Consider the following 23,026-nt stretch of genomic DNA (forward strand, 5'->3'; position numbering starts at 1 on the left):
GTTGAGTATCCTGCGTGCGTGTGAATAAGCTTTCTCCCCCCCCCCCCATTAATTTGTCTATTAAATATCACCCCCACTACCATTACTATATCACTAGGACCTAAGTTCATGGAGAACAGTTTTCCACTCAACAATCTGAAACTAGGAGCTGGGTGTTCCAGGACAAGCATGGTTCAAGGTAGTTAGTGATGGGTTGTTTGAGAGGTAAGCTGTGCTCGGTGGTGCTGTACTAAGTGTTCTTTGGCTTTAGGGAGAGAAGAAACATGTAGGCAAGAGCAAAGAATGGGTTGAACAGCTATTGGCCTGGATTTGAGATTGTGGTGGGTGGTGCTGTGTGACGGGAGCCACAGTGAGACTGCTACAAGTCACATGGCCAGAGAGGATTGGCTCAAGGTTACCTCTGTGCATTGAAGACGGGGGTGGAGGGTTAATCTGCAATACGAAGTTGAGTGTGAGCTAGTTTCCTGTTTGCAAGAATGCATCAGCTCCCATGTTCACACCCTACATGTAGCATGGGTTCTTAGATATACCCACTCATGAGGACTGGGTTCCATGTTGGGACCTTGGACCATTGGGCCTTTGCTAGGTTCATGTTTGCATAAAAATTAGATGTTTGAATATCAGCTCTCATTTCTGAGAATAGGTCCTTCACATCTCAATTCTTTTTGTGGATCCTTTTTTGAGAATCTAAATAAATACCCATCATTGAATCATAGCACCTAGTATGATGCCCTGAATATGGTAATCGCTCAGTTAATGTTTACTGACTGAATTAACTAAATTATTACTGAAGAAATATTGACAAGGGAGGTGTAGAACAAATAAATTTAAATGAATCTGGGAAAAAATTTTATTCCTATTTTTAGTATGCAACAGAGCATGATAGTTCATGTATTTCAAAATAATGACATCATTTCCCTTCTAAGTTGCTTATGTATTTTAAATTCATGAGTTCATTGCACAATTTAAATGGCACTTGAGCCTTTTCTGGGGGCCAATACCCTATGTAAATAACAATTTAAAGCTCAGTAAGACAGTATGCACAAATGAGATGAAATGGCTGACCTAGAAAGAACTAGAACAACCATTTATATGATGCCCAACCTTGATTGTGTATCAGAATCACCTGGGGAGTGATGGAAACATGGAGATACTCAGGTCCCATGCTGGAGATCCAGACTCAAGAGGTTTGCCATCAGGTTGGGACATGTGTTTTTCTAAATATTTTTGATTTTGGTTCCATGCTGAGCACATCTCTGTTAGTTATTTGTATGGAATCCCTGCCTTGTGCCATATTGCTGCAGACATATGTCTATCTATATAATTATGCTTGTCCTTTAAACTGTGTTATAGAAAGATAGATGCCTTTGCCACATCCTTCCTCTAACTTAAATGCTTCCAAGTACAGGACAGCTGTCCCAGGACAGACATCAAATCCAGAAAGTGGCTTTATTGATAGAGGAGCTAGGAAACTTAAGGGAATAGGAAGCTTACAGGGGTATATTGATTGTTTAATGTGTGGATCATCAATATTACAGAGCTGGTCTCAGTTATAAGCCAAAAAACAACAACAAACCCCATAAAAATATGTTGGGACTTTGAAGGCAGAACCACCATGATTTTAAATTTCACATGAGTCACATTAATTTCTAAAAATGTCTTGGGACAAAAATCACATTGCTTATAAAAATGCCGGTGGCATACAGAGATCTAGTTATGTATAAGATTAAGAAAATCATTCATTCATAGCCAACTAAAATTCAAATGGAAAAATGTATTCAATTAATAAGAAAAAGTATTATAGAAATTCTCTGCTTCTGATGTCTATATCTATATTTATATCTGTACCCATACCTATAAATAGAAATAGATATAGAATTGTAATTTTGTTGGGCCTTACCTAGGATTGAAAAAGGAGGAGAAAGCATAAATTTTTTTCCCTGCAAAATAAGGAGAACTTGACTACAAAGTGTCTCTAATGGTCTTCTATCCATTAGATTTATATCTCCTGAAGCATTTGCCTCACCGCAGGCTATTCTCTCACTTCTAAATGTTTGACAAAGTCTCCTGCCAAGACCTGCATACAGCTGAAAAATGGGTAATAAGTTCACTACCAGAGCATTTGTACGAGTGGTGTCAAGGGGAGGTAACAACCCCTGCTGTGTTCATAAATGTGCCAGCCAAGAAGCATTTCCATTTATTTTCATTATAATATATTCCATGGGTAAATAACCTGGAGCTTCACACGTAGATCCCTAAAACAGTCTCTGCCACACAGAGGACTGAACAAGACAGAATGACTAGGTATGCTATCCTGTTCACAGAAATTCATCTACTCCCGGGAGCACTATAGGAAGGGATGACTACACTCACACACAAATTACTTGACAGAAGAAAATTTCAGTAGTAAAACTTGATGATGCCAAATAATGAGACTTGGGAAATAAAAGTAAAACAAATAATAGCCAACAAAAGAGTCTAGACCAGTGGATGGAAATCTGATGGCCCTCCCGCCACCCCCACCTCATGTTTTTTTCTGGGGGTGGATCAATAGGCATCAATAGGGGGTGGATCAACTGTAGTATATGCATAAGTTGCTGTTTACTATACTGAACAAGACAAACTTAAAAGTGCTTCACAAGATGACCTAAACGTAATTCTAAAATTATTTCACAATAGTTGTCCTACTTTCCAGCAGGGCTCACAAAGAAATAACATTGTCTCTTGTCTGCTTTATTCAAAGGAGGGAAAATTAAGAAGAAAACTATGTAAGAAACCTATCTTTGGTTAATGAGCCAAGAAATGCTTGTGTACCTGTGGCTAGGCGTTTTAAATGAAAATCAGGCTTTCTGATGCTGTTTCTGTATTTGGAGAATTAAAATAATCGGACCATGACTTTAAGTATCTTTTTCCCCCCTACTGATGCTACACCGATTAATATATCAGTCCTGAGCTTGAAACCAATATTTTCAACTTCCTACTGGGCATCTCCCCTTTCATGTCTAATAGACATTTCAAAATTTCTGTCAAAAACCAAACTCCTGATCCTACCAGCCTGTCTCTTCTGTCAGGCTCCTATCGCAGCAGTTTGTACTTCCATCCATCAGCAGGTCTTGCTTCAAAATACTTCCCATACCCTTCTGAAACAGCTCTGGTTCAGCACAGCCTGTTCTCTTTTCCAGAGTCCTGAAATCAAGTCCTCACAGGCCTTTCTGCCTCCCTCTAGTGTAGTCTCCAACCAGCAGCCAGAGAGGACGTTAAGTAATGTAAATCCTATCATGCTCTCCCTAGCCAAGACCTTCAGGGTCCTTATCCAGGCTTCAAGACATCTCTCACTCATCATCACGATCTCTAACCTTCCCTGTCTCCTCCATTGGTCTCAGCACTGCTTCTGCCACATGCGAAGATCCCTCCTGCACGGGAGTTTTTGCTCTTGCTGCCCCATGTGCCCAGAAAGCTCTCTCCAGGTGGCTTAATGTCTGCCTCTTAATGTCTGCTTAGTGCCCATCACTCAGGATTTGCTTGGATGTCACCTCCTCAGAGAGGCCATTAAGCATGCTCTTGCCCTTGTCACTTCCTAATCCCTTAAGCCGTTTTATTGATATCCAAAGCAGAAGGTAAATACGGTTTGCTTTCTTCTGAAACTTTCCCCCACCAGACCATTACCTCCAGGAAGCAGAGACTCTGATGCTCTCCTGACATTGGCACACAGTAGGCACTCAATAAATATTGGTCAAATGAGTAAATGAGTGAAATAACTTCACACCTTGGAAACTGATAGACGAGACAAAAATTATGCTAAACCCTTAAACTATCCAGTTATTTCTTATTATAATATCTTGGCAACAGCATTAAACAATCACATTAGATTTTTATGGTTTGAGAACTGAATTGTGGAACTTCTAGCCTGAAAGCTGGACTTCTTTCTATTTAATTAGTCCCGGGAAAGGTTTAAATCCTCTACTCATTGTCCCAGTAGTGATACTTTATATATAGATAAGAAATTACGATCTAGCATAAAATTCGAACTGTAGTCTTAATGAGATTCAAATGTAATCCTTAAATCTTGTTTGGTGTTTCTCACCACTCGGGCGGCTGCTTTTCTCTGTGTGGTGAGCTCCCTCTGGGGAACTGCAGCTCAGAAATGGTACATTAGAAATGGAATGTGAAAACACAGCACAGCCCTAGCCAGTTTGGCTAGTACATAGAGCTTTGGCCTGTGGACTGAAGGGTCCAGAGTTTGATTCTGGTCAAGGACACATGCCTGGATTGTGGGCTCAATCCCCAGTGTGGATTGTATAGGAGGCAGCTGATCAATGATTCTCTCTCATTATTCATGTTTCTATTTCTCTCTCCCTTCCTCTCTGAAATCAATAAAAATATATTCAGAAACAAAACAAAACAAAACAAAACAAAACAAAACACAGAGCACACGTACCAGAGAAGCACATACTTCTACCATCAATTGCTGGCATGTGGGAATAATGCAGAGATCATAGCTACCATTCCTTCATGGTCAGGCTGCCCTTGGGCAGCTGTCTCCAAACTAGCTCCCGTGTGCCTGGGGCTACCTGAGGAGTTGTCACGGGATGCAGGGCTGTCTGGGGTTTGAAGGGAATCTATTTCTACATCTGCAATTTCCCCTGCAGTCTGAAAACAAAGCTGACCTGCTTGAAAACACCCCCGTGTGCACTTTCATGGCCTCCCTTCTCTGACTGCAAAACCAAGTGCAGGAGCTCCCAGCTCCAGAGTGGAAATCGGCCTCTGACTCCAAGCCAAGGCTCTGCAAAGTGTCAGTGTCTGGGCGGGGAAGAAAGCAACTGCAATGATGAGCAGTTCCTCTCTCTCCACCCCTCCCCCGCTTCAATAAAGTGGTTTACAATTCTTTATTGTCTCCAACATTGAAGGAGAAGCGAATCAAAGTGTCATTTAGTAGATAATTAAAAATAACTTCTGATAATGGATCCCAAAGAGATCTGGAAATAATATGCATAAGTTCAAAGAATCAAGTGCTATTGCTATAAGGGAAGAACTATTTCCTTTAGCTTATATGTGTGAGTGATGTTTCTCAGCATTTAAATCTATAAAATCCCAAAATTGAGAAATGGATGATACAGAATCATGTTCACTCAAGCATTAATTTTCATTTTTGACTATATAAATTGATTGGAATGAAAAGGCTCATCCATCTGAGGAATACATTTCCACTACAGCATTAATTTTTATATTTAAAATTTTAATCAAGATGTATGATACATATGTTATTTTGATCAATTGCAACCTACTAATAACTATAGTAGTAACTTAATCCATAAGACAATTTTAGTTTACAGTCTAATGCCATAAAATATTAAAAAGTAAGTTTTTATTTGTATATATCTTGTTTGCAGAAAGGATGACCAATAAGAAATGTTTAAGCATAAAATATATCCATCCCTCAGGGAGCCTCAAAACAAAGGCTTGCACCTGAACGTCTCTAGGGTTGGGCTCTGGTGATTCTAAAGTACAGCTGAGATCAAGAATTATATTTTAAAAAGTGCTTCACACCTGCTTTGGTTGCATAATAAAAATAAGGCGTAGGTTTGGTTTTAGAGATGCAGCGGAGGTGCTGCATTCTGGGTGCGGAAGGAGAATGTGGGGATGGCTCATCTGTCAAAGATACTATGGTCCAGGTTATGCCCAATGCTGAATGATTAGGAAAATCTATGTATAACAATAGAAGTTTGGTTTATATAACCATAAAACTTTTATGCATTCAACCTATTATGAGTTCCAATAAAACTCGGAAGTACAGTAGATGCCAAAACAGCCCTGTTGAGGGAGTCCCAGTAGCAAACAGGGAAGATCCTTTTCCTGTTCCCATGGGGCTCACACTCTAGCAAGACAGTAAAAGTGCAACACCTATGGCTGCTGTCATCACATTCACACAACGTGTTGTCTTGTCAGAACTTTCAAAACCCCCCCCATAACGTTGATAAAGATGTTCTTGTTCCTAAAGAGCTATCAGCTTGGCCAAGAAAATGACACTACTCCCTCTGAAGCATATGGACTAATATGGGTTCTGTATACAGCATTCCTTACCAGCTAAATTCGGGGTACATAGACAAGGAAGATGGGTAAGGAGTGGATAAGAAAGGAGGTGAAAGGATGATTGGGGGGTGGGGGGGAGGTGTCAGAATAGCTGAAGTGATGATGTTGCAAAGTGAGTAATAAGAGCAGGGACAGTGGGGAGAGTGCCCAACTAGAAGGAAGGCTGGTGGACAACATGCATGAAAAAATAAAAGAACAACCATGGACAAATTCAGCAGGTAAATGAAAAACGATAGGGATGAAGTACATGAAAATACTGGAAAACACAATATCAGAAGTAAAAAATTTATATGATATGAAGATTAAGCCTGGATAGAGCTTTGAGACAGAGTGGAGGAGAAAAAGCCAACTTGGCAAAAGGGAAGAACACTAGGGAAAATTTATTTGAGAAACCACGATTTATGAACATGTCAAACGCTGCTGGGAGGTTTGAGAAAGATTAGAAGAGAAACATGCCCATTCTAGGAAGCACGGGGACTCTTGGGGCCTTATTGAAAACGGTTCACTGAAAACAAATCAGGCAGCAGAGTTCATTTTGTGTCACTCACGTCATGGAAACAGGCAGCAGAGTTCATTTTGTGTCACTCACGTCATGGAAACACTGAATATTCCTTAATTGAAGTCCAGTAGGAAGGTCAGGGTGGCAACAGAGAGGGGTGGGAGTGCAGGAAGGGTGAGGGGCAAAGTGGCCCAGGTAGGAAGCACTGTGTGTCCTGCACCTGCTATACTATAGGCTGAAATGAAAAGGTGACACGCACATGAATGGTGCAGATAATTGAAGAACACCCTTCAGAAAGTTTCAACAAGACCCCACAATGGATTTACTGTATAAGGATAGAGAAGAGGAAGAAGAGCCCCAAAGTTTCCATCCATTTCAATCCCTCAAAAAATGAACATGAGGGCACGTAAAAATGGTTTGAGTATGTAAGTTGTAAAGAAGACGAGAATTTGAAAGTCAGTCCACCTTCTGAGTTCCAGAAAGAGTGACAGAGTGAAGATGCCTTTGTATTGGGGAGTGTAAGGGAGAGGCCTGTCTAGGGCAGAACTTCCAAATCGGGTCCTCGGCATGGCACACATGGAAAATGGCCATACCAGTGATGAGTCCTGGGGCAGGGGCTGTGCTCTGTTGGAGGCCATAGATCCAGGTGCTCAGGCAGAAGCAGATGCTCCCCAGACCTTCCTAAGGCAGAGGGCATTAACATTTCAGCACACTTGTGACCCACTCATGGTGCGCCATGTAGGGATTGCTGGTCTAAAGGAGCAAGTGGAGGCCTGACTACTGCAGTATCCCCAGTGGGCGTGGCACATGGTGACCCTTTGTAACTATTTGCAGTGGGAGAAGACTGCGGGTCATCTCTCTCACACACACCTACATCCCAACATTTAAGAGTAGCAAGGTCACTGCTTCAATGGACCTGACTCTCACACAGACACTAAGCAGATTAGTCTGTGGAGTTAATGTTCAATTTAAAAGTTTAACACCACCATTTTCCATTTCATGGCTATAACTTTGAGTAAATTAGATTGTTCAAGGCACAAGGTGAGGACCATGGGCATTTTTTTATCCTCTGGTCTGTCTTTCATACTGAACACCCTCCGATGCTGACGGACTATTCGTGATTCCAACTTAAAAGCAACACATTGCACTTCACTGTACGCGTGTACCAGCCTGGTGGTTACTGTCTCAGCTTCAGTTGCCTGTATGAAATCACAGGACGATAAAAATTTGGGATCCCAAGGATATTATGTGCTTTAGGAAACAAGCCACTTGTCTGTTATCATTCCACTCCAAAGCCATTTATTTCACTGACATTGTTTTTTTTTTTTTTTAATAAATTTTGATTGTTCATATTATTACAAATGTTCCTTTCCCCCCCCTTCTCACCCCACCCTCTGTCCTTTCCCCACCCCCCATTGTCCTCATCCATAGGTGCACAATTTATGTTCAGTCTCTTCCCACATCTTCTCCCCTTTTCCCCAAGAATCATCAGTTCACTCCCCTTCCATACCTCTGATTCTATTATATTCAACAGTTAATATTGTTCCTCAGATTTTTTTTTTTTAGTTTCCTTGGTTTTTAGATTCACTTGTTGATAGTTACGTATTTGTTGTTCATAATTTTTATCTTTATTTACTTTCTCTTCTGAAAGAACCCCCTTCAGCAATTCATATAATTCTGGTTTGGTGGTGATGAACTCCTTTAGCTTTTTTTTTTTATTAGTGAAGCTCTTTATCTGACCTTCGAATCTGAGTGATAGCTTTGCTGGATAGATTATCTTTGGCTGTAGGTTCTTACTATTTATCACCTTGAATATTTCTTGCCATTCCCGTCTGGCATGCATGGTTTCTGTTGAGAAATCAGCTGACAATCATATAGGTGTTCCTATAGGTAACTACCTGCTTAGCTCTTGCTGCTTTTAATATTCTCTCTTTGTCTTTTGCTCTTGGAATTTTAATTATGATTTGTCTTGGTGTGGTCCTCTTTGGATTCCTTTTGTTTGGAGTTTTGTGTGCTTCCTGGACTTGTAAGTCTAATTCTTTCACCAGGTGGGGGAAGTTTTCTGTCACAATTTCTTTCAGTATGTTTTCGAAATCTTGCTCTCTCTCATCTTCTGGGACCCCCATAATTCTGATGTTGGATCGTTTGAAGTTGTCCCAGAGGTTTCTTACATCATCTTCAATTTTCTGGATTCTCTTGCCTTCTAGCTTCTGCAGTGGAGTGTCTTCTGGCTCTTTATGTTCCAAATCTTTGACTTGATTCTTGCGATCTTCTATTCTGTTTTTAGGACTCTGTAAAATATTTTTTATTTCAGACAATGTATTCTTTATTTCTTGCTGATCCCTTATCATTTCTTGTTGATCCCTTTTCATATCCTCATAGGTTTCATTTATTTTATCGGCCTTTTCTAGGAGACTCTTGAAAAACCTTATAAGTGTGGTTTTGAACTCTATATCCAGTCGCTTTTTGTCCTCCATTTCTTTCATTTGTGATCTATTTGGTTTAGGCATTTTCGCAGGCAGCTTTCCTGATGGGGCAGGGTTTCAGGGTGGAGCCTACAGCCTTGGCTTCCGTCAGCCCCGCCCTATGCGGGTCCTTCAGTACTTGTTGCAAGCGCCTCTGAGAGAAAGGTGCCCTTGATTTTCGCCTGCTGCCAAACTGTCTATGCTCTCCCCCAATGAGTCCGGTATTGGGGTTCAGTTCAGTTGGAAGTGGAGTTGGAGGTGGCGTTCAGAGCAGTCTGGAGCCCCTGTCTCCTTCCTGTCAGGGCAATCCCGCGGCACAGCTGGCCGGCTCTTCTCTGCGCGCACTGTGTGTGCCTCCGGGACCTCCTCTCGCCGTTCCCTGGGGTTCCACCTTATAGCCCAGCTCCCTATGGGTGAGCCTGGGTCCCCAGGGTCTGGCCTAGAATTGGGGTTCAGAGCAGTTGGAGCTGGGCCCAGTACAATCGGAGCTTTTCTCTGCTTCCCGCTTGGGAACGCCAGCCAGGCACTCGGCCTCCCTCCTCTCGGGCTCCGTCCTCTCAGCGCGCGCCCCGTGTCTCCGTACCTTGGGCTTTTACAGCTCCTCCGCGCTTCCTTCTGGTTTTCTCCTTGTTTCTTGTTGTAGGATTTCCAGTCAGTCGACTTTCCTGTAGTTCTGGGTAATGTCCATTTTATATTTTAGTTGTATTTTATTGAAATTGTTGTGTGCGGCTGCGGCTAGTTGCCTACCCGAGCAGCCATCTTGGATTCTCTCCTCACTGACATTGTTTAAAGGCATTACAATATACAAAAATGAATAGGGAATTTTCATTCTGAATTGGAAAAACAGGCTTTCCTGACAATACATTTTCATGAAGTGTCTTGGTTATAAGAGAAGAAACTCTTGAGTTTCAACTACGTTTCTTGAAAGAACTTTCAGGATATTTTTCTGAGAAGCTGTCAAGAGCTGGCTATCTCTCCTCCTACCCCAAATCTCTGACTTAAGTCTGGCCTGATGAATAGACCAGCTTCTTTCTCTCAAGAGAAAAATATGCTCTTGCTGCTCATGCCATTTCATAGGTCAGGTCCTGCTACCTGCCTCGAGGGGCCTGGATGCCAGGGGGCTGGACCTTCAGGCCTCCATCTGCTCCTGGTTCCCTGGCCTCTTGCCTGGGTTTGTCATGCCTCCTCTACTCCTGTTTCTGCCTCAGGTGTCCTCTAGGATAGAACCACTGGCCCATTCAATTTATGATGTCAGCCTGCACCCCTTTTTAAGCAGAACCCCGGAATACGGCCATCCTTGCCTGCCCTGTAATTCCTCAAGATCCAGTATAATGCGTTTAACCAAATGTAAGCCTAAGTAGCAGAAGGAGTATCCTGTAAACTTTTCAATTACTTTCTAATCCATTATTTTGAGTATCAGAGAGTGAAAAGAACCATTTCTTCCCACAATTACAAGTTTTGTTTGTTTGGCCAGGCGGGAAGATGGCAGTCAACACGTAGAAGGAATACAATTTAAAAACATCATCCTGCTAAAAACCTCTCTTCTATTTTTAGAATCTCAAGATTTGGCGTATTTCATTTCTCACACCTTCTTCTCTCTAAAGCTTTTCTTCTGAAACTGCTTGATCGGGCATAAAATGAATACCTAAAAGTCAAGTTAAAGTAAGTCGTGTTTTGCTTTGTTTTTCCTCTCTCTTTTTTTGAGATATTTAAAAAGTCCTGACTCCGAATCAACTGGAAATCTCTCAGTTTCACCTTTTCCCCAGATGGAGTACTTCCGAGGGGTGAACAATTGTCCCATTTAATAAAATAATTATTGGCTCTCAATTTTTTTTTTTACAAGTACCCTTCCCAAGGAATTTTTATCTGCCAGAGCCAGCTGCCAAAATTCTCCAACAGGTGGCTGAAGTTAATTAACAAGAACCCATGGCTGCATAGGAAAGGGAGGCAGCATTCATGAGATTAGGTTCCTGGTTTGGGGAGATAAGAGCTTGAACATAGGAACTTAATCTGAAGATACCAAGTTTTGGCCAAAGCGCACAGCTTTGCCACCACCCCCAATTTGGTTTGTAAAATCCAGTTATTAGAGTGGGCTGGCAAAGAGTGCTCCAATGCATCAGCTTGCCTTGGAAAGTAGGCTTCTTTTTAAAATACTAATTGAAATTTCATGTGTTTCAATTAAAATAGCATCTGCTAGGGTCTGAAGAAACATGTTTTGAAAAGCAGAGAAGGTATGTCATCAAAAGGTCTTCAAACTAAATTAATAAAGTGAAGCTTTCATATTCTTAGGAATAAAAAAACATACAGCTTCCCTGGGATACTCTGAGAAACATTCCAGAACCTCAATTTGTCTCCGGGCACAGGTGGGACTTTGTTCCAAGGGTCAACAAGATAGGTATAGAAGGTGCCCAGGATCAACAGAACAGGTAGAGAAGGTGCCCAGGGTCAACAGGACAGGTAGAGAAGATGCCCAGGATCAATGGACAGGTACAAAAGATGCCCAAAGTCAACAGGACAGGTAGAGAAGGTGCCCAGGGTCAACAGGACAGGTAGAGAAGGTGCCAAGAGTCAACAGGACAGGTAGAGAAGATGCCCAGGATCAATGGACAGGTACAAAAGATGCCCAGAGTCAATAGGACAGGTAGAGAAGGTGCCAAGAGTCAACAGGACAGGTAGAGAAGGTGCCCAGGATCAACAGGACAGGTAGAGAAGGTGTCCAGAGTCAACAGGACAGGTAGAGAAGATGCCCGGGGTCAATAAGATAGCTAGAGAAGGTGCCCACAATGCTATGTGATGAGTGGCAGAGAAGGTGCCCGGGGTCAATAAGATAGCTAGAGAAGGTGCCCACAGTGCTATGTGATGAGTGGCCTGGGAGAGGTCTGCTCTCCAGAATGGGGGATGAGACAATAACAAAACACACACATGTCTATATTTTAACTGATGGGTGTGCCATACATTATTAGAGCCCCCCATTTCCTTGTTTTGCTAGGAGACACTGTGGCTGCAAAGTAATATTCTGAGTTCACAAAGGATGATGATTGGAATGCATTTTAATCTCAGGCTGAGGAATTTAGACAAAATTTTGAGAAATTACTTGCTAAGTAGCATTTGGAATGCTGCTATAAGATGATGGTGGCATCACTTTATTCCCAAAAAAACACACTGGAGATGAGTAAAAATGTATCCTGAAGTTTGGATGAAGATCAGTATTTATAGGCCTAGAATTCCATGGATATGCAGTTGTGAGAACACTAAGTGAAAGAGAATGCTTGGTGCATATATACAGTGGAATATGATTCAGCATAAAAAGAAAAAAATCTTGTATCTGCAACACATGGATGGACTTTGAGGATATTATGCTAAGTGAAATAACTCAGACAGAGGAAGACAAATAATATATGATTTCACTTAGAGATGGAATCTAAGAAACAAAATAAATGAACAAACAGGACAGAAACAGACTCATAGATAGAGAATATTTTGACAGTTGCCATATGAGAGAAGTTGGGTGGATTGGTGAAAAAGATGAAGGAATTAGGAAATACAAATTGTTAATTACAGAATAGTCATGGGGATGTAAAGTACAGCATAGGGAATATAGTCAATAATATTGTAATAACCATGAAAGGTCCCAAGTGGGTACTAGGTTTATCAGGGTGATCATTTTGTAAGTTATATAAATGTCTAATCACTGGGTTGTATACCTAAAACTAATATAATGTTGTATGCCAACTGCAATTGAAAAAAAAATTATTTTTTTTTAAAGAGAGAATGCTTACAAAGCAATATAACATTCAGAACAGAGCAGATACAATGAAGGCTTTCCCCCTCCATTTTTCCAAAGAAAAAAATATACTTCCCACTAAATAAAAATATGGGATGTGTGAGGGTGGCATGGGGGACAGGATGGGTAACTGTCATTGTACTGCCAACATTTATTTCCTTTGTACAGTCTTTATTTTCACTTCAAGACTACTCATTTATATTTAAGAACATTTATTTATTAAGATTTGTTTATTAAAGAACATTGCCCTTTAAATATAACCAGCAATCATTGTCTGTAGGATGGCCAGATGGAATCTTTCATCTGAATATTTAAAACAGATTGTAGCAAGAGCTGGGAATGCCCTCCATCCCTCTAACCCCGTACTCCCAGAATGAATGAAAGGGATGATTGAAACCCTTGTGAGGAGAGAGAACTAGCACTGGATTTACTGCTTAAATCACAACTAATTCCCAGGTCAAAACCACCCTTATTTTGTTCATGATTCACTAGTGTGGGAAAGTATGAGATGGGCACTGCTAGGTACACCTGGAGATTTGGGGCACCTTTATCTTTTATCTCTCCTGGGGGGGATTAGCTGTGTTTAGGAGCCAGCTGACTCCCCTAGAAAACAGCCCCTCCCTCACCCCAGGGAGTCAGGCTCTGTGTGGTGTTCCCTTTGAGACTGGAATGGACCAAGAAGGTATTTATTGCCTGGACAGAGGCTCAGCTAGCTGTCAGTGTGAAAAGGTCAGGCAAATGGGAAGAATAGATCATATAACATGAATGTGTAGGGGCATCAAGGAAGGGTTCTTATAGGTCCTTCCAAATGTGGAGACTCAACCATCCAAATGGGAACAGAGACAGAGAGAGTCATGCAAACTGAGGCAGGCTGGGTCCACCTGGCAGGGAAGGCCCTTCTCTGCCCGGGGCTAAGTGTGGGTGTGGAGAGGATGCTTCAGCATCCCAGCCCTGGCTGCCTACCAGAAAGTGTGGCGAGCAGCCACCACCCATGGAAGTGAAGGAAGGCTGCTCAGTTAGCTCTGCCAATACCATCCGCAGGGAGCAGCAGCTCTGCCAATCTTTGGCAAAGATTGAGACACACAGAAGAAAGCCTTACTATTTCCTACCCCTGTCTCAAAGCCCTTCCAACACGGCAGAGAACGAGCTGTGTGAGTAGAGGCCTGGATTTCAGTGATTTCCTAAGTTGTCCCTCTTTCCTCCACTCCCTGGATGCTGTGGGAAGAAGCTGAACAGATACCCCTCCATGCCTTCCTCTCTTCATGTGGGGTTCCCCGAACCTCCCCTAGATCCATTCTTCAGAATCATTAACCCTTGTTATTCACCCCCCCCCCCCAGTGAATTATGATAGCACATATGTCCTGAGTGCCTGTTACAGGTGTAGCAACATCACTAGACACTGTAGGACATAAAAATAAATAGGGTACCAGAGCCCTGCTTATTAAGTCACTGTGAGCAGTTGTGATGCATGCAAATACAGTAAAAGACAATACAAGAATAAAACTACACAATGGAAACCTAAGATGAATGAAAAGATTTTTTTAATCAAGTAGGTGCTAACTATCCCCACTCTGAGTTCAAAGAGCAGCCCTCAGTGGGAAGGCCACCTTGTGCTGGGCACTGAGTGATGGGTGGAGGTCAGAGAGCAGAGACTGTGAAGGAGAGTGCCAAGGAAGAAACAGCTGCAGCCAAAGGTGTGCAAGGGAGAATGATGGTGCAGACACTGGTGTGGCTGAAGAATTCATGAAAAGCGTAGTTAGAGATAAGAGGGAGTTTGGGAGGAGCGTGGACAGCGCCTCCCATATGACACCAAAGCATTCACGGTACAGATAACCTTACTTACTGGGAAACACACACGTGTGGTGCCTGGGTTCTAACTATTTTGATACAGCCGTTTGATTTTCTGTGCTGCCTGGAAATGCAGCAAAACAGAACAGCTCATAGGAAATAGCTCTCTTCAGAGTTATTTGCCATGGATGAGTAGCCATGGATTAAGGAACAATCTTGGCCAAGTGCTAGAATCTCCCCTCTCTAGTATTTATACTAGTATGTGCTGTATTTTTAATTTTTTTCTTGGAGTCTTATTTGGCTTGTTTTGTTGGCAGAGTAGGGGGTGGATTTGGCTAAAATAGATATCTACTATCTTCATCGGGAACTGTCAACCTGCTGACATGTTGGGCAATTTGCAGACTGGTTAAAGTGATATAAAGTTGTTTTCTCTTTTCACTGAAGTAAATTATTACTATTAATTAAAAAAATAATAAGTACCTTTTTGAATGATGAAGTGACACTTGGAAGGATCATTAATATTTTCAGAAGATTACAAAAAAATGTATGGATGTTCATTAAGCCGGATGACTGCACCAAGTCACTCAGAACACAAAGACCTAGCTACAGATTCTCTGCCCGCCTGGTGGCAGGGACATCTCAGGAGCATGGGAACAGCCTGAGTGGGACATGGGAGAGGCAGAGTGTGATGTTCCTTTTGGTGCTACTAAATGATCCTCATTAGAGCTGATGAGGTAAGGTAATGGTTGTTCAATAGCTTATCTGGAGTTTTCCTGATAACAGAGTGGAAGGAAGATAAACCATTCGCTGACCTGAGTGTGGTAGCAGCTCCTCTCTCCACCTCAAACTAAAAGAATGATCTAAGGAAAATTATAATTTAAAACAAACCCCCAGAACCAGTGATGGGAGGAACTGGATTCCTTCTGACTCCAGAGCACCTGCATACGTCTGGTAAACCTTGGTAGGAAAATGAACTTGCTTTTGGATGATTTTCTTTATTAGTATAAAATCATTTTCTTTGGTTGTTTTATTTAAGTTGCTTACTTAATGCTTTGCTGATCTGGAATTCAATTCAAAATGATGGTCAGATAGGAAAATATTTAGTTCAGTCATTTGGCAAATATTTGTGATGTTCCTACTGTGGATCGAGGGCTGCTCTAGGCACGTGGGCTACATCAGTGAGCAAATGAGACAGACTTTTCTGCCCTTCACGGGCTTCCATCCCAGTGTGGGGCATGGCCAGGTAACCAGGTAAATACATAATATGCTGTATATTGGAAGGTAATCAGAGCTGTGGAGAAAAATAAAGCAGGGAGAAGAAGAGCTGGTGGTAGAATGAACTGGAGTCCAGAAAAAGTTCTGCTGGGAAACTGAAACTTGAGTAAAGACCTGAATGGGATGAGAACTGAGGCACAGCGGCCCCTGGAGGAAGAGGATTCTAGCCAGAGGAAACAGCCAAGTTCAAAGGCCCGAGGCAGGACTGTGCTCATGTTCTATGGGAACCATAGTGACCCAGTGGCCTCAGTAAAGTTAGTGACAGGGAGGTGAGAGGGTGAGATTAGAGAGGGACAGACAGCAAGCTGCATCGTATAGAGTTGTGTTTGCTGTAAAAGCCTTCGTTTTACAGTGAGAGAGATAAGGAGCTATTGGGAGTTCTGAGTGGAGAAATGACCTGCTCTAAGGTTTTAACAGGACACTCTGGTTTCTGCATTGAGAGTAGCTGTAGGAGGCAAGTGTAGAAGCAGGGAGACCAGGCCCAGCTGGTGTGGCTCAGTGGTTGAGCATCGACCTATGACCTGGGAGATCACGGTTTGATTCCTGGTCAGAGCACATGCCTGGGTTGTAGGCTCAATCCCCAGTAGGGGGCTTGTAGGAGGCAGCTGATTGATGATTCTCTCTCATAATTGATGTTTTATCTCTTCCTCTTCTTTCCTCTCTCTGAAATCAATAAAAACACATTTTTAAAAAAGGGTGGGCAGGGAGACCAGGTAGATGGCCATGGTAATAAACCAGCTGAGAGATGATGGGAGGTGGGAGAAAAGCAATGAAGGTGAGAAGTGTCAGATTCTGAGAAAACACAGAAGGAAGACCAGATTTGTTGATGGATTGGATATGAAGGGTGAGGAGTTCAAAGGTGTGTAAGGTGCCTGGCCTGGAACACTGCAAAGACAAATTGCCATTCACTGTTGTGGGGAGACTGTGGAAGGATCGAGCTTGGGGAAAAGATAAGGAGATGTTAAACTTGAAATGCCTGTTAGATATCCAGTGGAGATATTAGACAGACAGTTGGACCCAAAGATGTGGGATTCATACTAGAGATATCTATTTGGGAGTTGTCAGAATATAGATGATTTTCAACACCATGAAATTATGGAAGGCCACCAAAGCTTTGAGTGAGATTTTGTAGAAAAGAGAAGATGCAGAAGTTTATTGCTTTGTTCTTGGTTCAAAATCATTGCCACTTCCCTTTCAGTATGTAAAGTTCTATGTAGCATTTTTCTATAAATTCACCACTTTGATACATTATTTAAAGTAAGAGAATTAGCAAAGGTCTTTCTTTTCTCCTAGATAGAATACAATGGTGTGTTTTTAAAAATTTTAAATGGTGTGTGTTAAATTCTGCTTTTTTTTTTTTTTTTTTTTTTTAATTCAAGAAAAATGCCATTGATTCCATAAAGCCTGTGACTGAGATATTTTCACTCCTATTTTTAAGTGATTGGCTCCTGTTCCTGTCTGGTGACATTAGATAGTAAAGGCTTAATTGAACATGGGCAATATGGAGCTCCAAATGTTCCTGCCTCAGACAGAGCGCTAGATAACTGGCTTCCAAGGAAGAAGGGATGCCTGGAAGCTAGAAAACCAATTAATAGTTCCCCATTTTGTTACATTTTAATCCACCAGGAGAAATAAAACACGCAAACTCACAATACCGAGTGGAGAGTATCCAGGCAGTAGACTGATTAGCTATTGATTTTTCCTTCATTTTCTAGAGGAGCAGTGGGATTTTATCGGAAACAACTATGTACAGAAAAGGAAAGCAGGCAGGGAGGGAGTATCTTGACCTTTTGAGCTAATGGCCTAGTTTTAGTACTTTACAAAATGCACAAATAATATTTAAATTCAATTCAAACATAAACATCAAATTATGTTTGTTTCATGCTTTATGATGTACTGCAAGTATAACAAATCATTGTATGTGTTTTGAAGTCTGGTTTCCTTGTAAATAAATGCACACTGCACAAATTTGATGTTTATTGGAAGATATAATGGGTATTATGAAATGGCAGCAAAAAAATTGCAAAGGGCCTAGTGTGCCACGCTCAGGAATTTGAATAGCAAAAATGAACCTATGTATTTATGTAAAATCTGTGTATGTATGAAATTTGGATCCACACCTAGTAGTCCAACTGCCCCAGAAATAAAATCTTGCCCTTTGGCCCACTCACCTACCTGCTTTCTCCCAGATTCCCAGAGGCTAAATACCCTGAGCCTTTGGCATGGGGGTAGTCCAGCTCCCTGCTGCTTGACCTTCATTGACACCTATTACGGCATTCAGTCTTATCAGGCTTCCTGCTGTGCACTGACTGACCAATGAGCCTTCTGGGATGATCTCTTTAATCCAAGATGCCTACATTAGAAAGATGGTCTTTGGTAGACTTGTGTCTCTTCCCAGGTAGGTCTCTGTGGTTCCTCAGTTCTCTAGGCATCTATCGTCCTTGGCCTCCCATCCTCCCACTGTAAAAGGAGGGACAAGGAGGCCTCTCCAGCTGGGCCCCTGTCACTCACTGCCTCAGGCACACCAGGTCCCATGAAGGCCTTGAAGCCTCTGGCTTGCTTCCAGCTCTTCTAGGAGGCCTTCCACAGAGGCAGCCCTTCAATGTAGATGTTTTACCCCCCCAAATATCCACATGTCTTGGAATGAGTCTTTCCTCATTCAAGTCCTGGCTCAGATGTCACCTTCCCAACAACTCCTATCCTGAGCTTGACATCCCATTTAAAATCACAACTCCTTATGCTAAGTAAAAGAAGCCAACACAAAAGCTCACATAGTCTATGATCCCATCACATGAAACTTCCTCAATAGGAAAATCCATAGAAACAGAGCACACATTGGAGAGTGCCAGCAACTGGAGGAGGAGAAAGTGGGGGTAACTACTCAATGGGTACAGGGTTTTCCTCAGGGCGATGACAAAGTTTTGGAATTCGGTACCAGTGGTATACTTTAAAATGGTTAATTGTATGTTATATGAATTTAACTACAGTTTAAAAAATGGCAACCTAACATTACTGTCTCCTTTATCCAGGTCCATTTCCCCCCTAGAATGTTCCTAACAACAATGGGATCCATGTGTGCATCTTGTTTATGGTACATCTCTGCTCTCCCGATGTAAACTCCACAAGGACAGGCTTCCTGTCTGCTTTGCTCATTGATGTAATAATCTCTGGACCTTGAACAGGCCTCAGGCAATGAAGGTTATGATATACATTTGTTGAATATCTAGACGAATGTCTGATCTCTTTACTGTTCATTAATAAAAGACCCTCCCTATTTCTTGAATACCAAATTAAAGAAAGAGGATTCAGTAAACAATAAGATAAAATAGCCAGTATGTTCTCATTCAAAATAAGTGACAAATTCGAGAGGAGAAGCTAAGTGGGGTGGATACCATTACAATTCCTGTTCACCACATGGAAAACAAAGCTTAACAGGGATTTAAAGGATCAAAAAGATGGTATCTAGTGCTGAACATAGTTTTTAATTTGCAAGGATTAGAAATGCCAACAAATACTGCATTTTCCTCTGAATTCTAAAAGATAATTCGGGTCCTCGGATTTAAGCTAGGAGAACTAGGAAAAAACGTGGCCCCTAATAAGTGCACTATTTCTGCATGCACCTATGTTCTGCGAGTAGATTCAACCACATGGACCCTGCCAGGAAATATTTTCATTGAAAAACTGAGACACTGAGAGAATCGGAGGGAACATACCAATGAGCTCCTTATTTCGGACGTCCAGGGCCATGTTCCGGAGTGCCGTGGCCACTGCGCACACCACACGGTCGTTATCTATTCGGAGCAGCTCCACAAGGATGGGCAGGCCTTTCTCTTTCCGGACAGCGGCTCGGATGTACACTGACCACTGTGAAAAGATTAAGGCAAAGACCTTAGGAATGGAGGAGGCAAATCCTAGGAGCAAATAGCACGTACAGGTTTTCGGACTGTCCTTTTCACGAACCAAAAAGGTTGGATTATCAAAACCTAGTTGTAAAATAGGTTGAATAGGTTAGACATGCATTTAAATGTTTTCATGTTATATTTTGCCTTCAACATATGGTAAAGGTTTCAGGGTGCGAGTCAGCTAGTCACATTTTGCTTCTTTGGTACCAGTGTTTCCTTTCCTTAGATTGGAAAGACATTTGTAGCCATTTGCATGATGTGTAAATTTGATGTTTTGAGATGTGAAGGTTTGGGACAGAAAGGGGGCTACTGACATTAAGAGGCATAATAAAATGAGCCCTGCGAAACGTAGAAAAATGAGATTGAGTGCAGGTGATTGGTTTAAAAACAGAGATTTAATTTGGAGGTAGGGCACAGAGATGAGTTGCCAAACATATCATCAATAAGTTCTTTGCTGAAAAATAAACATTAAATAAGTCAGAAAAGGTAGGGGTGAGAAGAGGTAAATAAAATCAATAGTAAAAATTATAAACTAAAAAAAAAATTAGATCAAAATGTGTTGTGTCTAGGGCCATAGTTCCATGTGTAATTTATAATTTAAGATACATAATTTGTTTTGGGTTGGTGATTATCTATTTTAATGAAGCACACCTAATCTTATTATTGAAATGTACTTTCAATATTCAGAATGATAAAGCATTCCAAGCCATGTCACAGAATGCAGGAAGGCCCAGATTCTTCAGACATTTGCATATACACTTTATACTATTTTACCGTGTTCCAAAGAAGAGCGTGCACTATAAAAACCAACCCATATAGGATTCAATCAGTCACATTTTCATTTAGGATATAAGAAAATGACATTCATGACAGGAAGTTTTGGATTCTGTGATTGAGACCTCTAGGGGACCACCAAAGGTGGAACAAAATCCCCAACCCTCCCTCCATGCCCCTCCACCCCCCTTCCCCATTGGGGCAGATACCCCAGAGCTGGCTCTCACCTGTGGCAGGCAGGGAGCCCCCTCTGGTAGTGAACGTAGGGCATATGCCATGCCTGCCACATCCTCAGCCCAGCCCTGCATGAAATATGAGATTAAAAAAACACACAACTTCATCCCATCCTATGTTAGAAGTCACATTCACATAGTTTCTTGTCACCATCAACTCTCCCATAATCTTTCCCTTGCCCCCACTCCAGGAAGCCTGAGGGGATGGGAAGCAGCTAGAATCACTAAAGCATCTCTTGATTTCGATCAACTATTTCACAGACCTGCTCTCAGGGAGCAGCAAAATGGGTGATCAGGGAGTCTTAGACATGGAAAAACATTCAGGTTTGAAAGCCGTTTCTTGGAATTTGGAGGGATGTGCTCTGTGAACATAGTACAGAACCTCCTTCATATTCTCCAGAAATTTTATTCTCAATTTGAAATGCTGAGACACGATTTTCATCTACCACCTCCACTATACTTGTAACCCGCTGCTCTCCAGGGACCAGGGAAACATGAGCTTATGCAGTGCATGCATTATTGGGTTCATCCTTAAAACTAAGAAGGGAGCTGAGAGAAAGGAAGAAAATGGAAATCAGAATGTAGGCTCAATGTTTACCAATTGTGCGATGAACATCAACAATTGATTTTATACTGGGGAGATATGCTGGCCCTTTGGGAGAGAGTGGCAATGTTCTTGGGAACTTGGGCAGGCTGATGCATGGGCCCTAGACATGGCCTCTTCCCTGGCACACCTCATTCCAGTTCGGGATGCTGGATGTACATTAGCGACCTCTTCTAATTCCCCAAGACGCTGGGTGGTGACAGTATTCATATTTGTAGATGAGGAAATCGAAGTACAAAGTTGTTAAGTAACCTGCTTATCAGGGTCATCTGTGTCCCTCACTCCCAGTCCTGTTACTCCAAATCTGCTTCTCTTTATGATGCTGACAATTTTCCCTCCTCTGCCAGCATCTCATTTTCTCTCCCCTAATCACTGTTCTCAGTCTCCCAGACACTGCCTTGCTCTCCCTTCCATCCTTCCAAACATTGATAGATAAGAACTTGGCCATATTTGAAATGAGCCAAGAAGAGAAGTTTGTGATTGTATCATCTTAGAAGTCCAGCTATTATATCTTGCCCACGTGAAATGGAAAGATGATTTGATGTTTTGAAAATAATGAGAGTCCTTCAGCTTTGGTGAGAACTTATTTGAGAGTAAAAAAATAAAATAAAAGAGGCTATCTATGGCCCAAAATATTACAGATACACCTTTTGGTATCATAAAATGGTCAACAGTGGTATGTTCTCCTTAAGTGAAAAGGGATAACCAGACAACATATTTCAACTCATTTTTTACAATTGCTGCATAGAAAATAACTTTTATTTTGAAACTTTTAGTTTTGTACATGCATGGAAATTCCCAATATCAGTTTAGAATAAGATTACTCAGAATAAACTAGTTACATTTCACTCAAAAGATGTTGCAAGTTTTCACGTGATAGTGATGCCTTTTAAGTAGCATCCAAATAATCGACCAGTCTCATAGGTAATGTGTAATCAAAGTGTAACCCATCAAAAAAGAGTAAACCCCAGTTAGGGGTGGAAAGGAGAAAGTCACCAGACAAAGTTGTTGGGAAATGAGGTATGAGGTATGAGCTATGTTTTTAGGTACACTCAATATAGAACCATGCTGTTCCTATAGAGTTTTCCAAAAGAGAAGTCAGTTGCCTTGAAATCATCCACTGTGAATGATTAGAGGTGCATGGGTTGCCAAGAGTTTTGTCATCTAAACAATTGGCATAAAAACATAAACAAGAGAGAAACGTATATCATAACCCATTGTAGCTGAAGTGAAAATCTTTGGTCAAAATGAGAGCACTGTGCACTGAGCATATGTGTACAGAGAGGTGAGCTATCAGGCATGGACCAAGATGCTTCTGAGAACAGTCCATGAGTGGAAGAGAGGATGCTTGATGATTCAAGAGGATGAGAAGGAAGAGGAGTAGGAAGGGGCGGGGGAAGAATGACAAAGAGAAGATGGAGAAAAAGAACGGTGCAGGAGAAAACAGCCCAGAAATGTGACCCAAATTTCTCCTGCAGAAATGCTTTCCCAATGAGGATTTCAGGAGAGGTATAAGCCCTAAAAATAATCTCAACTATAAGAAATCTAACACCTAACCAAATGCCAGGCACAGTTCTATTTTTTTACATGCATTAATTTATGTAATCCTCAT

General features: G+C 41.7%; 1 protein-coding gene across 6 annotated transcripts in view; it reads right to left on the bottom strand.

Moving 5' to 3' along the window:
• CTNND2 (catenin delta 2) overlaps window positions 1–23,026 on the bottom strand; it is a 715,685-nt gene that overhangs the window by 66,456 nt on the left and 626,203 nt on the right. For 4 of the 6 annotated variants that reach the window (XM_084880857.1, XM_084880854.1, XM_084880853.1 and 1 more), the window contains 2 exons: window positions 20,805–20,879; window positions 19,615–19,765 (listed from right to left, as the gene is read on the bottom strand). In XM_084880857.1, the coding sequence (XP_084736983.1) occupies window positions 19,615–19,765; window positions 20,805–20,879 (226 nt within the window). The remainder of the gene's footprint in view (window positions 1–19,614; window positions 19,766–20,804; window positions 20,880–23,026) is intronic. The other 2 variants (XM_084880856.1, XM_084880855.1) reach the window with 1 other exon arrangement.

Source organism: Pipistrellus hanaki, assembly GCF_964339955.1.
Source record: "Pipistrellus hanaki genome assembly, chromosome: 4".
NCBI lineage: Eukaryota > Metazoa > Chordata > Mammalia > Chiroptera > Vespertilionidae > Pipistrellus > Pipistrellus hanaki.